The 12,957-nt window shown below is 35.7% G+C and overlaps 1 protein-coding gene across 1 annotated transcript in view; it reads right to left on the reverse strand.

Annotated features, from left to right (window-relative positions):
* The window catches only part of MMS22L (MMS22 like, DNA repair protein), a 140,594-nt gene that overhangs the window by 107,991 nt on the left and 19,646 nt on the right, over window positions 1-12,957 (reverse strand). Inside the window, exons 8-9 of the mRNA XM_059082997.2 lie at window positions 9,541-9,671; window positions 7,951-8,064 (exon numbers count right to left, since the gene is read on the reverse strand). Of these exons, the coding sequence (XP_058938980.1) occupies window positions 7,951-8,064; window positions 9,541-9,671 (245 nt within the window). The remainder of the gene's footprint in view (window positions 1-7,950; window positions 8,065-9,540; window positions 9,672-12,957) is intronic.

The following is a 12,957-nucleotide window of genomic DNA, read 5'->3' on the forward strand; positions in this document are numbered from 1 at the left end:
TTTTATTTTCTTTGGGTTTACTATACAGGAATTTTTTCCCCTAACTTCTTACAATGAATTCTTAGCTCATTAATTTTCCTCTAACATTTGTATTTAAAGTTATATATTTCCCGCTAATTATATCTTTAGCCGCAATCCCAAAGCTTTAATTAGTAGTATGTTAGTTACCATTTACTTTAAGATATTTTATAATTTCCATTATATCTTCTTTCACCTATCGGTTATTTAGAAATGCATTTCAGTATTTCTAAGCATATGTGTATTTCTCTTTGTAGTTCTGTCAGTGTTTATTTTCTACATTTAACAGCATATTATCAGCCACATAAAATTTAAATATATTTTATCTTCCTGGTGAACTGGACCTTTAATCAGCATGAAATGACTTAATGTTTTCGTTGGTTTTAAGTCTAATTTTCTCCAATATTAGTTTAATATATTACCTTTTTCATATCTTTTTTCTATCAATTCCAAATCCTTCTGAATTTTGTTTTAGATTCTCTCTTATAAACAGCTTAGTCTGTTCTGACAGTATATGTTTTAAATGAGCAATTAGTAGTACACTTACAGTTAATGTAATGTAACTCGTATATTTAGTTTTAAATGTACCATCTTATTCTGTATTTCTATTTATATGTCTCTTTTTTCCACCTATACCTCCTTCCTGCCTTCTTTTGGGATGACTATTTCACTATTTTCCCCTTTATTAGCTTGTAAGTTAAATAAATACTCTCTCTTCTTTTAGTGGTACCTTAGAAACAACAGCATACGTTCAAATACCTTGGTAAGTTAATATATATCTTGCAATTCTCTCGGACAAAACAAGGACCTTAAAATACTCTAACTCATTTATGTCCTACCCAATTTATAAGCCAGTATTACCATGTATTTTATTTTTTAATCCCATTAGATTATATTGATTTATACAGAACATTTACTACTTACTTTATTCCTTCTTCTGCCTAAGATTTATCTTTCAGGGTTCCCTTCAATTTTGCTTTATTGAAAATTGTTTCACCTCAGTCTTGAAAGATTTTGCTGGATGAAGAATTTTTTGTTGAAAATTACCTTGTTTTAATACAATGAAGATATCATTCCCACTGGCCTCCACTGCTGTTGAGAAATCAGCTGTCAGTCTAATTGTCATTCTTTTGAAAGTAGCATTTTTCTGTGTGAATGCTTTAATCTCTTCTCTTTGTCTCCAATGTTCTGCAGTTTCACTATGATGTATCACGGTGTGTTTTTCTTTTTATTTGTCCTAGGTGGAATTCATTGGGCTTTTTAATACGATAGCTTTCATTAACATTAGAAGATTTTAAGTCATTTTCTCTTCACATATTTTTTCTGTTCCACTTTCTACTTCCTCTCCCTTGGAACTATACGTAGAAGTATATCAGATATTCTCTCTAGTCTCACATGCTGCATTTATCTACCATGTTTCTTCAGTTTTCTTTGATCTGTAACAGTTGTTCAGATTATCTTTCATGACTGACCCTGATGTTCTGGAAGAGTAGGCCAGCTATTTAGGTTTGACTAGTATTTCTTCATGATTAGATTCACATGACGCATTTTTGGCAGGAATATCAAAAAAATTTTTGTTCTTTCAATGCATCACATTGAGAGTACATAATTTCAACTTGTCTTATTATTGGTTAACTTTGATATCTTGGTTAAGGTGGTATCTGCTAGATGTTCTGCGCTGCAAAATTACTGCTCCCTTTGTAACAGACAAATCCTGTACAGAGACACTTATCAAGCTATATAAATATTGTGCTTTTCATCATATTTTTGACAGCCACTGAGGATTCTTGCCTGAAACAATTACTGTGAGGGTTGTCAAGTGGTATTTTCAAATTCCATATTACTTCCACATTTACTAGGAAGAGTTTCCCTTCTCTCCATTTATTTATATCACCAAAGACTCACAAATCCTTACTGTATAGATTACAGTCCTTTGCTATCATTTATTTTTTTCTCAAATTATCCCAGATTTGGTGTGTTGGAGATCTTCATGTTGGCCCTTGTATCCTTTTGACAAGTCCTCATCATTTTTTCAGCACCTCGTTAGTTTCTGGTACAAAAGGTTCCAGACTCATTTTTTTATTTTGCATGCTCCCACCTAGAAGCAGTCATTTTACCATTCTCTTTGCACTGGAGAATGGTCATTTCAAAACCAAGACATAGCTGAAATTTTCTCATTGCTACTCAGATATCCACCTAGTAAATAAGGTAGAAAATGTATATATGTCCACTCACACATATCACTCAAGAAATACTCATTAGTTTTCCTTTTCTTCCCTGAAATTTAAGTCTAAATGATGCCTACTTGGTACTGAGTGATGAGTTTTTAAGAATGCATTCATACAGATATAACCAGTATTAGCTACAATTTAGAATATTTTCTGGGATAAAAACATGTCTTTAATCATATTAGTTTATTTTCATTCTTGGAGTTCCCACGTAATTTGTGCTATGTGTGAATTCCCAAACATTCCTGATCCTCTCCTAGGCTTTTCTAATTGCTTCCTATACTATCCTCCTGGGAGGCAGCACCTTGTTGCCTCCACGAAGGTCAGCAGCAGCAGTCCAGACAACATTTGAAGATAACTTAATAACCGTGAACTGCTGCTCCCTTTTGGACAATTTCCTTAGAGCATTAGTCCTTTGAACTCTGACTTGGTTCCAGAAAATGTCCCTTTCTCAGTGAGAAGACTCGAAATCCCATTCAGTCTTCCCCTCCCTCATTCCAAAGAACAGGATGGAGGGTAGGCAGTAGAGAGAAGGAATTAAATACTTCTTTTTGGAAGAATGTAAGCTTGCGTGCATACACGTATATACATGCACACATATAATTTGTTCTTTTAAAAAATAAACAGTGCATTACAGAAATCAGCACTGACACATCATAAATTTTTAAAATCATGTACAAGACAGAAAAAAAAAAATCTCTGCTTTCAGCAGTCTGGAAAGCTCCTAAGAATAGGTTCTATATAGAGCTTAGCCCGCTGTCAGCATTCAGGGGAATGATCACATCTCCTGCAATATCATTAACTCCTGAGTGAATGAAAGAGAAAAGCTTCCCTGTTTCTCCTGAATCTTTCAATTGCTTTTGCAGTTTTTCTTTCTCAGCTTATCCACATCCATCTTGGTCCCCAAAGCCATTGCCCATCTGGTAGTACAAAGAGTAATTTTTAACTTGCTTCTTTTTTGTTTTAGAAGGAATTTTTTGTTTTGTTTCCTTTTTGTTTGGTCAATTTTTCTTGGTCTTAAGAGTCTATTAAGGGAGTATGTCATAGTTAGAGTCCATATAACCTCCACAGAGCAAAAGATGGGACTGAATCGCTTTTCTTTTTATAAATTTATTTATTTATTTTTGGCTGCATTGGGTCTTCATTTCTGTGCGCGTGGGCTTTCTCTAGCTGCAGTGAGTGGGGGCTACTCTTCGCTGAGGTGCATGGGCTTCTCACTGTGGTGGCTTCTCTTGTTGTGGAGCATGGGCTCTAGGCACGTGGGCCCAATAGTTATGGCTCGCGGGCTCTAGAGCACAGCCTTAGTAGTTGTGGCACATGGACTTAGTTGCTCCACGGCATGTGGGATCTTCCCGGACCAGGGCTTGAACCCATGTCCCCTGCATTGGCAGGCAGATTATTAACAACTGCGCCACCAGGGAAGTCCCTACATCGCTTTTTTTAAAACTGAGAGTTTGTTCTATTGTGCCATACTGGTATTTCATTCAATGCTTGGGCTGGAAGTACGAGATCAGGGTGCCAAAATGGTCACATGATGGTCCTCTTCCAGGTCACAGACGTTTGCTGTGTGCTCACAAGGAGGAAGGGTTTTTGAGTCTTTTTTTTTTTTTTTTTTTTTTTTTTGCGGTACCTGGACCTCTCACTGTTGTGGCCTCTCCCATTGCAGAGCACAGGCTCCGGACGCGAAGGCTCAGCGGCCATGGCTCACGGGCCCAGTCACTCCGCGGCATGTGGGATCTTCCTGGACTGGGGCACGAACCCGTGTCCCCCGCATCGGCAGGCAGATTCTCAACCACTGCACCACCAGGGAAGCCCTTGAGTCTTTTTAAATGCTCTACTGTTCCCTTATTTTATGTTGTTTTTAAGAAGTCTAGTGCAGGTCAACTTATTTAGCTTTTCTAAGTAATTTAGTCTTTTTGCCTAGAGGATTTGAAGATTTCCTTCAGGACTGGAAGATATTTCCTATATGTCTGAAGTCAAATAGTTTTACAATATGTCTCAGGATGGATTATTTGGAATTAATCTTTCCACTTATCAAGCAAGCCGTTTCAATATGTAGATCTGGGTCTTCTTTTACTTCTGGAATATTTTCTTGGATAATAATTTTGAGTGTTAGCTATATCCCATTGTTTTGGGTTTTTTTAGGGACTCCATTTATACATATGGTTACTTCTGCTTTGCTTATCTCCCATTTCAACCATTTTCTCTCTAACCATTTATATTCCTTTCTTTATCTCATTTCTACTCTCTTGGTTATTTTCCTGCCTTTCTTCCATGCCCCTTATTAAATTTTCATTTGAGTGTATTCTCCTTGGGCACTTTGTAATTTAGTCAATTCTATAATGATGTTTTCTTCTATTTCTCTCCTGCTTTCAGTTTATTCTTTTCATTAATTCCTAGCTTTTGGTCTATCTGTTTTAAAATCTGAATATCTTATCTTATTCAAGGTGTTTTTTTGTTTTTGTTTTTGTTTTTGTTTTATAGCCCCAAATGCTTATCTCCTTAATTCAGTCTGGAGTATTGTCTTAGGATTTCCTTCTGCATTATAGTTGTTTCTGGGGAAGAGGGTATCCTCAGCTAAAGTATATCAAATCAATTCTGTTTCCTTGTAGTAACTTTATAAAGACTTGTTTAGTTTCCTTCTTTTCATTTTGCAGGTTTGGACTACTCTAAAAGATCCCTAGTTCAGTGAAGCCCTCTTGTGTCAATGTACCAAAGTCCCATTTCTTTACTAGATTTCTTTGTTTTTTGGTGGTGGTGTTGGTGGGAGAGTAGGTATGAATCCTTTGATTTTTTTTTTTTTTTAATTTTACAAGAGACATTGTTCTATGCTTTTACTTCCTATCCCCTTCACCACCTAATCACCAAGGGGGAATCACTCCCTTTTTGCCTTTTTATTCTCCAGAAGCTCTACCTTCAAAGACTGCCTCATGTTTTGTACACACTTTTATGTTCCTATTCTTGTGATCTACAAGAAAACTTTCCAGTATTTTTCACATTCTTGAAATGGTTTTAGACCAATTTTATGGCTACTGCTAGCTCTCTTCCTCTCTCCTCAGAGCAGTTTTTCTCAGTAGTGCTTTGGTAGCTTTTACTTTTAATTTACAGCTTTGAACATTCTTATCTTGCAGGTATGCTATCAACATGTTTTCTGTGCAGTTTTATTTGTTCTTGCTATTCTATATTTTGGCGGAGGTTACATAAGAAGATGTGGGTTTAAGCGTCGACCCATTGTCCAAGGCTACTTAGAAGTCACTGGCTTGAAATTTTTAGTACAACCTAAGCAACATGAACTCAGGCTATACAACTGTATGAGTGCTACTTACGATAAATACACTGAAGCAATTTTAAGCTGCAAAGAAACACAGTGAAAGACAGGCAATTTTCCTTACAAATTTAGTTGACTTTCTAGTTCATCCTTTTGGGGGCCCAGATTTATGGGTAGTTGGTGTATAGTAGGTTACCAACTTGAGTTGATCTGAGCTTTGTCTTCTATTCTTGGACCTTATCATATATGAAAGCTAATGTTCCAGATTTACATAATTCAGCAACTGCCTCTAAGTTTCAAGGTTCAGCTGACCTGAATTCCCACCTACATTTAGTATTTGGCCTCAATACTTACTTTCAACAAGTTCACTGACACATCTAAAATGCTTATTATATGATATGCAGCATGATTCGATTAATTATTTTTTTAGCAGGAAGGTCAAACTGTCTTACTGTCAGGAATGGAAACTTCTAATTTAACTTTCAAAATAAAATAGCTTTCAAAGTCTGTGAATAATATATTTTAGTTGTATTTAAAAAAATGAAATGACCTATGATTTTCATTATTTTAAGACAAATAATTCTGGTTACTAAATAAAAAGCATTAACAGTCATTTAGGTTAAACAATACATATTACTATGCAAATTTCTACAATATAGTATTTTAAATTATGCCTACTTTTCTGCTTAAAACTTAGAAAAAGACTCAGGGCAACAAGTATGAACATGCCTTCATTAATTCTATGTAGTTTACACTTACAAGTCTAAAATTTATAAAATAAGAACAATTCTAAAAAATATAAAATTCTTAAAGATAAACTTTGCAGAAAATGAAAATATCGATGTTTACCACATAAATGAAATAAAATATTCTGGAAAATAATCAAAGGAAAATATTGCTGAGACTGTGTAATATTTAAGCCTTATTGTGGAAAGCTTAATGCTACTGACAAACCAAAATGCCACAGAAAAACAACTTTCTTAATAAGTAAAAATGCATTAAATTTATACAGAGTAAATTTACTTTATTTTACTTATACCTAGTAAATTAACTACTAAAATAACTTAAAATAAATATAGTACTATAAATGTCCAAAAAGTTATTATTAAAATTATATAGATTATTTTCACTGTCCTAAAAGTGCCCTGTGTTCTGCCCACCTTCAGAAACCACTAATCTTTTTACTGTTTTCATAGCTTTAGCTTTCAGAATGTCATATAGTTGAAATCATATAGTGTGTAGCCTTTTAGACTGGTTTCTTTCACTTGGTTATATACATGTAAGTTTCCTCCATGTCTTTTTATGGCTTGATAGATCATTCTTTTTAGTGATGAATAATAGTTCATTGTCTGGATATACCACAGTTTATCCGTTTACCCACTGAAGTATATCTTGGTTGCTTTGAAGTTTTGGCAATTATGAATAAAGCTGCTATAAACATGCATGTGCAGGTTTTTGTGTTGACATGAGTTTTCACTGGGTAAATACCAAGCAGCACAACTGCTGGATCCATATGCTAAAACTATGTTTAGTTTTCTAAGGAACAAGCAAAATGTCTTCCAAAGTGGCTGTACCATTCTGCATTCCCACCAGCAATGAATGAGAGTTACTGTTGTTCCACATTCTCATCAGCATTTAGAGTTGTCAGTGTTCCCAATTTTGGTCATTCTAATAGGAGTGGTATCTCATTGTTCTATCCGTTTACATTTCCCTGAATTTGTAGTGTCTTTAAAGAAATTTTTAAAATAATAGAATTGAGCTTTCTACTTGAAGAGCTACAGAGGAATTTTTTTAATTTATGGATAAATTCTTGAAAATGTATATAGGAAGAAATTATTTTAAACCCCTAATTGGATAAGAACATATAAAATAAACCATTTTAAGTATCATTTCACAGTGAATTATTTGTATTTACTTCTGCATATGAATATTTCTCTTCTTCTACAAATCCAGAACACTTGAAATAAAATAAAAGCCCTATTCTGAAGACTTGATTCAAAATGAGGTGAAGTTAAATTTCCCACCTTCCTCTTTGTGTTTATCTTTCTCTCTCCTTGAAATAAGATACTGTAAAATTGATTAATAAAAACCTGTGCTTTATTTCTCCACAAATCTAAATCTACCTCATTTCCTAACTAAAATATTTCCTGGATTACTAGAGGGTTTTTAAGAATGACCTAAAAGATTCTTGAAAGAAACAAAAAAAGAACTTGAGAAAATAAAAGAGTCAAATTTTGTACTTCTCCTAGATGTTTCATATAGCCAATTTAGGGTTAAAAATATAGTACGTATTTAGTATTCAGTTAATGCTCTGTTTGGTGGTGGTTGTTGTCTTATTATAACAAAAGACATCGTAAGATTTTTCTTTGACAAAACCATTGCGTGAATTCAATGTAAGAGCTAGTAACAATAACTAACCTCAATTTTATAACTTACTTCTGAGAGAGACCATTTACTCCTGTGGTTGAGAAGATGAATGAGTAGAACCCATAATTCTTTAATGCATGGACATGGGCAATGGTGACTCATTAATGCTTCAGAAGGCCTAACCTGCAGGAAAGAACCAAAAAGAGTAACTTATAAGACAGCAGAACTTTACATGCCACATATCTCCCTAAATGTCTTAAAGAATGATTTAGATGACTTAAAATTTATGCTCAATTACATAAAATTGTTTATAAAAAAACATACCATTTCATTAACTTTTAAAATAAATTTCCATTTAAGAAACAAAAGTACACAATGAATTTTATTTTCAACTTAAAAAAAAACCTCTGCTTTAATCATCTAGTCCAATGGTGAGCAAAGTTGTTCTGTAAAGGGCTAGACAGTAAATATTTGAAGCTTTAATAGTGAAATAGTCTTTGTAACAACTATTCAACTCTGCCATTGTTCTGCAACATCAGTCGCAGATAATGGATAAAAAGGATGGGACTGTGTTCCAGTAAAAATTTTATTTACAAAAACAGGTGGTGTGCTAGATTTGGCTACAGGGCCATGGTTTCTAAACCTTGATCTAATCCATCAGCCAAATAAAAAGACTTCTAAGAAAATGATTAGAAAATAAATTTTGATTCTCTGTAATGCAGACTAAATTTTTTTATAAGAATGGTACAATTATTAGGAATTTATCAAGGTTAGGCAACTTTACCATGTTTGTAACAAATATACCCTCAATGGCCCCAAATAATACAGAGAATATGCACTATGAGTATAGCAAGTATAGCTAGACTTTTGAAATTCATAATGTGTTCATTATTTCACATACTACATACACTTTTGTAACATAATACACAGTAAAAAAAAAAAAACAACAGCAGTCAAGACATTACTATATCATATCTGGTCAATCTACTAATTGTATTAGTTGTAAATACATAGACTAGATTTAAACAATATTAATAATAAATATATAAAACACAATCTAAATTTTAAAAAATTATAAATCCCAATTTCCCATAGGTAACATTTATGTTTGTAACCTGAAATAAGTGATGATAGTTGACAAATTTCCATTGCTTGAAAATAAATGAATACCATAGCACTTTTAAATCACTGTCTGCATTAAATAAAACACTATGATAAGCAATTTAGTAAAAACATGTAATTTCCCCCATGATTCTAGACCTTTTATGAAAACAACCAAACAAAACCTCTCTTTAAATGTGTCAACTAACTTTAGCTAAGTACTCATTTATTTTATTATACAACAACAAAACAATAGATTATTAAATGGCTGGTCTCTATTTGAACAGAAATTTCCAATCATTATCATGAACATTCTGTTTTTATTTATTTTTGACAAATGGAAAAGGCGATTTTTTTTAAACAGCTCTAAAACACTAATTCCAGCCTGTTTTAAATGTTTAACTCAAATTCTTTTCCTAACCACCTCCCAAATAACAGTAAATATAAAATTAGAAGAATTAACAAGTAAGCCATTTTAGATTCTTATGGGTCAAACCACATGCATTAAGTACTGACTATTGCCATTAAATACCAAAAGTGCAAATGAACAAGCATTACCTTATCATACCTGTTGAGGGACAGTCTTATTAAATCACAAAGAAGATTTTCACAATGCTCTTCAAATAGGCTGACATTGGTTAAATTGTCACCTGCCAGATTCATAAACTGATGACTATATATAACTTGTTCTAAAAATGGAATAAGATAAATTGTTTAAAACTACAGTAGATTTTACTAATTCAGAAGGAGGAAACTGACTGTACACCTTTAAATTAACATAACAAAACTGCAAAATAAACAGTTAAAAGCAAATTTTTTGCAAATAAAAGTTTGAAAACAATTCCTTTCTTACATGAGCAGTGATAGACATTAGCTTAAAAAAGTTTCAAACCTCCCAAGTACCATTTAATAGATTTTCTTAATTTGGCCATCTGAAGAGCAACAATGCAACGTCACCTCAGAGAAAAAAATACAAGACAGGAAACACTAGAAAATCTTTACCCATATTTCTAACCAATAAAGCCTTTAAAACATTATTCCTTTAACAAATACTTATAAACTAACCATGTGCAATTATTTTTTGGCATGAAAAAAGACCAAACCAAGGTAACGGATACCAAAATTTGAACCTGTCAGAGTAAGTTCACCTGAGTATTGCTCTAAGAATATGTTATTTAAAATACAGTCCACATGAGAGAGGAAATGATATATTTGTGTACACCTTTATATGTTCACATGTATGTATATAAGTGCTTACACATATACATGTACACATATATGTATTTTCATATTATTAATGCATTGAAAAGTAGGTATTCAGGTGAAGGATATGTTTATTACCTAAATAATTAATAATTTACAACTACAGGAGACCTTAAGATGGCAGAGGAGTCAGACATGGAGATCACCTTCCTCCCCACAAATACATCAGAAATACATCTACACGTGGAACTTCTCCTATAGAACACCTACTGAACGCTGGCAGAAGACCTCAGACTTCCCAAAAGGCAAGAAACTCCCCACGTACCTGGGTAGGGCAAAAGAAAAAAGAAAAAAAAGAGACAAAAGAATAGGGTCAGGACCTGAACCTCTGAGAGGGAGCTGTGAAGGAGGAAAAGTTTCCACACACTAGGAAGCCCCTTCACTGGCAGAGACAGGGGTGGCGGGGGAGAAGCTTCAGAGCCACGGAGGAGAGTACAGCAACCGGGGTGCAGAGGGCAAAGTGGAGAGATTTCTGCACAGAGGATCGGTGCCAACCAGCACTAACCAGCCCGAGAGGCTTGTATGCTCACTCGCCGGGATGGGTGGGTGCTGGGAGCTGAGGCTCAGGCTTCGGAGGTCAGACCCAGGGAGAGGACTGAGGTTGGCTGCGTGAACACAGCCTGATGGGGGCTAGTGTAGCACAGCTAGCCGGGAGGGAGTCCAGTAAAAACTCTGGACCTGCCTAAGAGGCAAGAGACCATTGTTTCAGGGTGCGCGAGGAGAGGGGATTCAGAGCACCGCCTAAACGAGCTCCAGAGACAGGCATGTGCGTGGCTACCAGTGCAGACACCAGAGAAGCCCATGAGATGCTAAGGACGCTGCTGTAGCCACCAAGAAGCCTCTGTGCAAGCACAGGTCACTATCCACACCTCCCCTCCCGGGAGCCTGTGCAGCCTGCCACTGGCAGGTTCCGTGATCCAGGGACAACTTCCCCGGGAGAACAAACGGTACGCCTCAGGCTACTGCAACATCATGCTGGCCTCTGCCACCACAGGCTCACTCTGCATTCCTTAACCCTCCCTCCCCACAGTCTGACTGACCCAGAGCCCCCTAGTCAGCTGCTCCTTTAACCCCGTAATGTCTGAGCGAAGAACAGATGCCCTCAGGCGACCTACACACAGGGGTGGGTCCAAATCCACAGCTGAACCCCAGGAGCTGTGTGAACAAAGAACAGAAAGGGAAACTACTCTCAGCAGCCTCAGGGGCAGAGGATTAATCTCCACAATCAATTTGATGTAACCTGCATCTGTGGAATAACTGAATAGACAATAAATCATCCCAAAATTGAGGCGGTGCACTTTGGGAGCAACTGTAGACCTAGAGCTTGCTTTCTCATCTAATTTGTTTCTGGTTTTATGTTTATCTTACGTTAGTATTTACAGTTTATTATCTTGGTAGATTTGTTTATTGATTTGATTGCTTTCTCCCTTTTTACTTTTTAAAATATATAGATACATATATTCTTTTCCTTCTCCTTTTGTGAGTGTGTATGTGTATGCTTCTTTGTGTGATTTTGTCTGTATAGCTTTGCTTTTACCATTTGTCCTAGGGTTCTGTCTGTAAGATTTTTTGGATACTTTATAGTGCTTGTTATCACTGGTGGATTTGTTTTTTGGTTTGGTTGCTCCCTTCTTTCTTTCTTCTTTTTAATATTTTTAAATATTTTTATTTTTAATCATTTTTTAATTCTTTATTTTAATAACTTTATTTTCTTTTTTTCTTTCTTTCTTTCTATTTTTCTCCCTTTTCCTCTGAGCAGTGTGGCTGACAGTCTTTGTGCGCCAGACAGGTGTCAAGCCTGTGCCTCTGAGGTGGGAGAGATGAGTTCAGGACATGGGTCCACCAGAGACCTCCCCGCTCCACGTAATGTCAAATGGCGAAAGCTCTCCCAGAGATCTCCATGTCAAAACTAAGACCCAGTTCCACTCAACGACCAGCAAGCTACAGTGCTGGACACCCTATAGCAAACAACTAGCAAGACAGGAACACAACCCCACCCATTAGCAGAGAGGCTACCCAAAATCATAATAAGGCCACAGACACCCCAAAACACACCACCAGACGCAGATCTGCCCACCAGAAAGATAAGATACAGCTTCATCCACCAGAACACAGGCACTAGTCCCCTCCAACAGGAAGCCTACACATTCCACTGAACCAACCTTAGCCACTGGGGACAGACACCAAAAACAACAGGAACTATGAACCTGCAGCCTGCGAAAAGGAGACCCCAAACATAGTAAGTGAAGCAAAATGAGAAGACAGAGAAACACAAAGCAGATGAAGGAGCAAGGCAAAAACCCACCATATCAAACAGATGAAGAGGAAATAGGCAGTCTACCTGAAAAAGAATTCAGAGTAATGATAGTCAAGATGATCCAAAATCTTGGAAACAGAATGGAGAAAATACAAGAAACGTTTAAGAAGGACCTAGAAGAACTAAAGAGCAAACAAACAATGATGAACAACACAATAAATGAAATAAAAAATTCTCTAGAAGGAATTAATAGCAGAATAACTGAGGCAGAAGAACGGATAAGTGACCTGAAAGATAAAATAGTGGAAATAACTACCATAGAGAAGAATAAAGAAAAAAGAATGAAAAGAATTGAGGACAGTCTCAGAGACCTCTGGGACAACATTAAACGGAGCAACATTTGAATTATAGGGGTCCCAGAAAAAGAGAAAAAGAAAGGGACTGAGAAAATATTT

The sequence above is a fragment of the Kogia breviceps genome, chromosome 13, assembly GCF_026419965.1.
Source record: "Kogia breviceps isolate mKogBre1 chromosome 13, mKogBre1 haplotype 1, whole genome shotgun sequence".
Lineage (NCBI taxonomy): Eukaryota > Metazoa > Chordata > Mammalia > Artiodactyla > Physeteridae > Kogia > Kogia breviceps.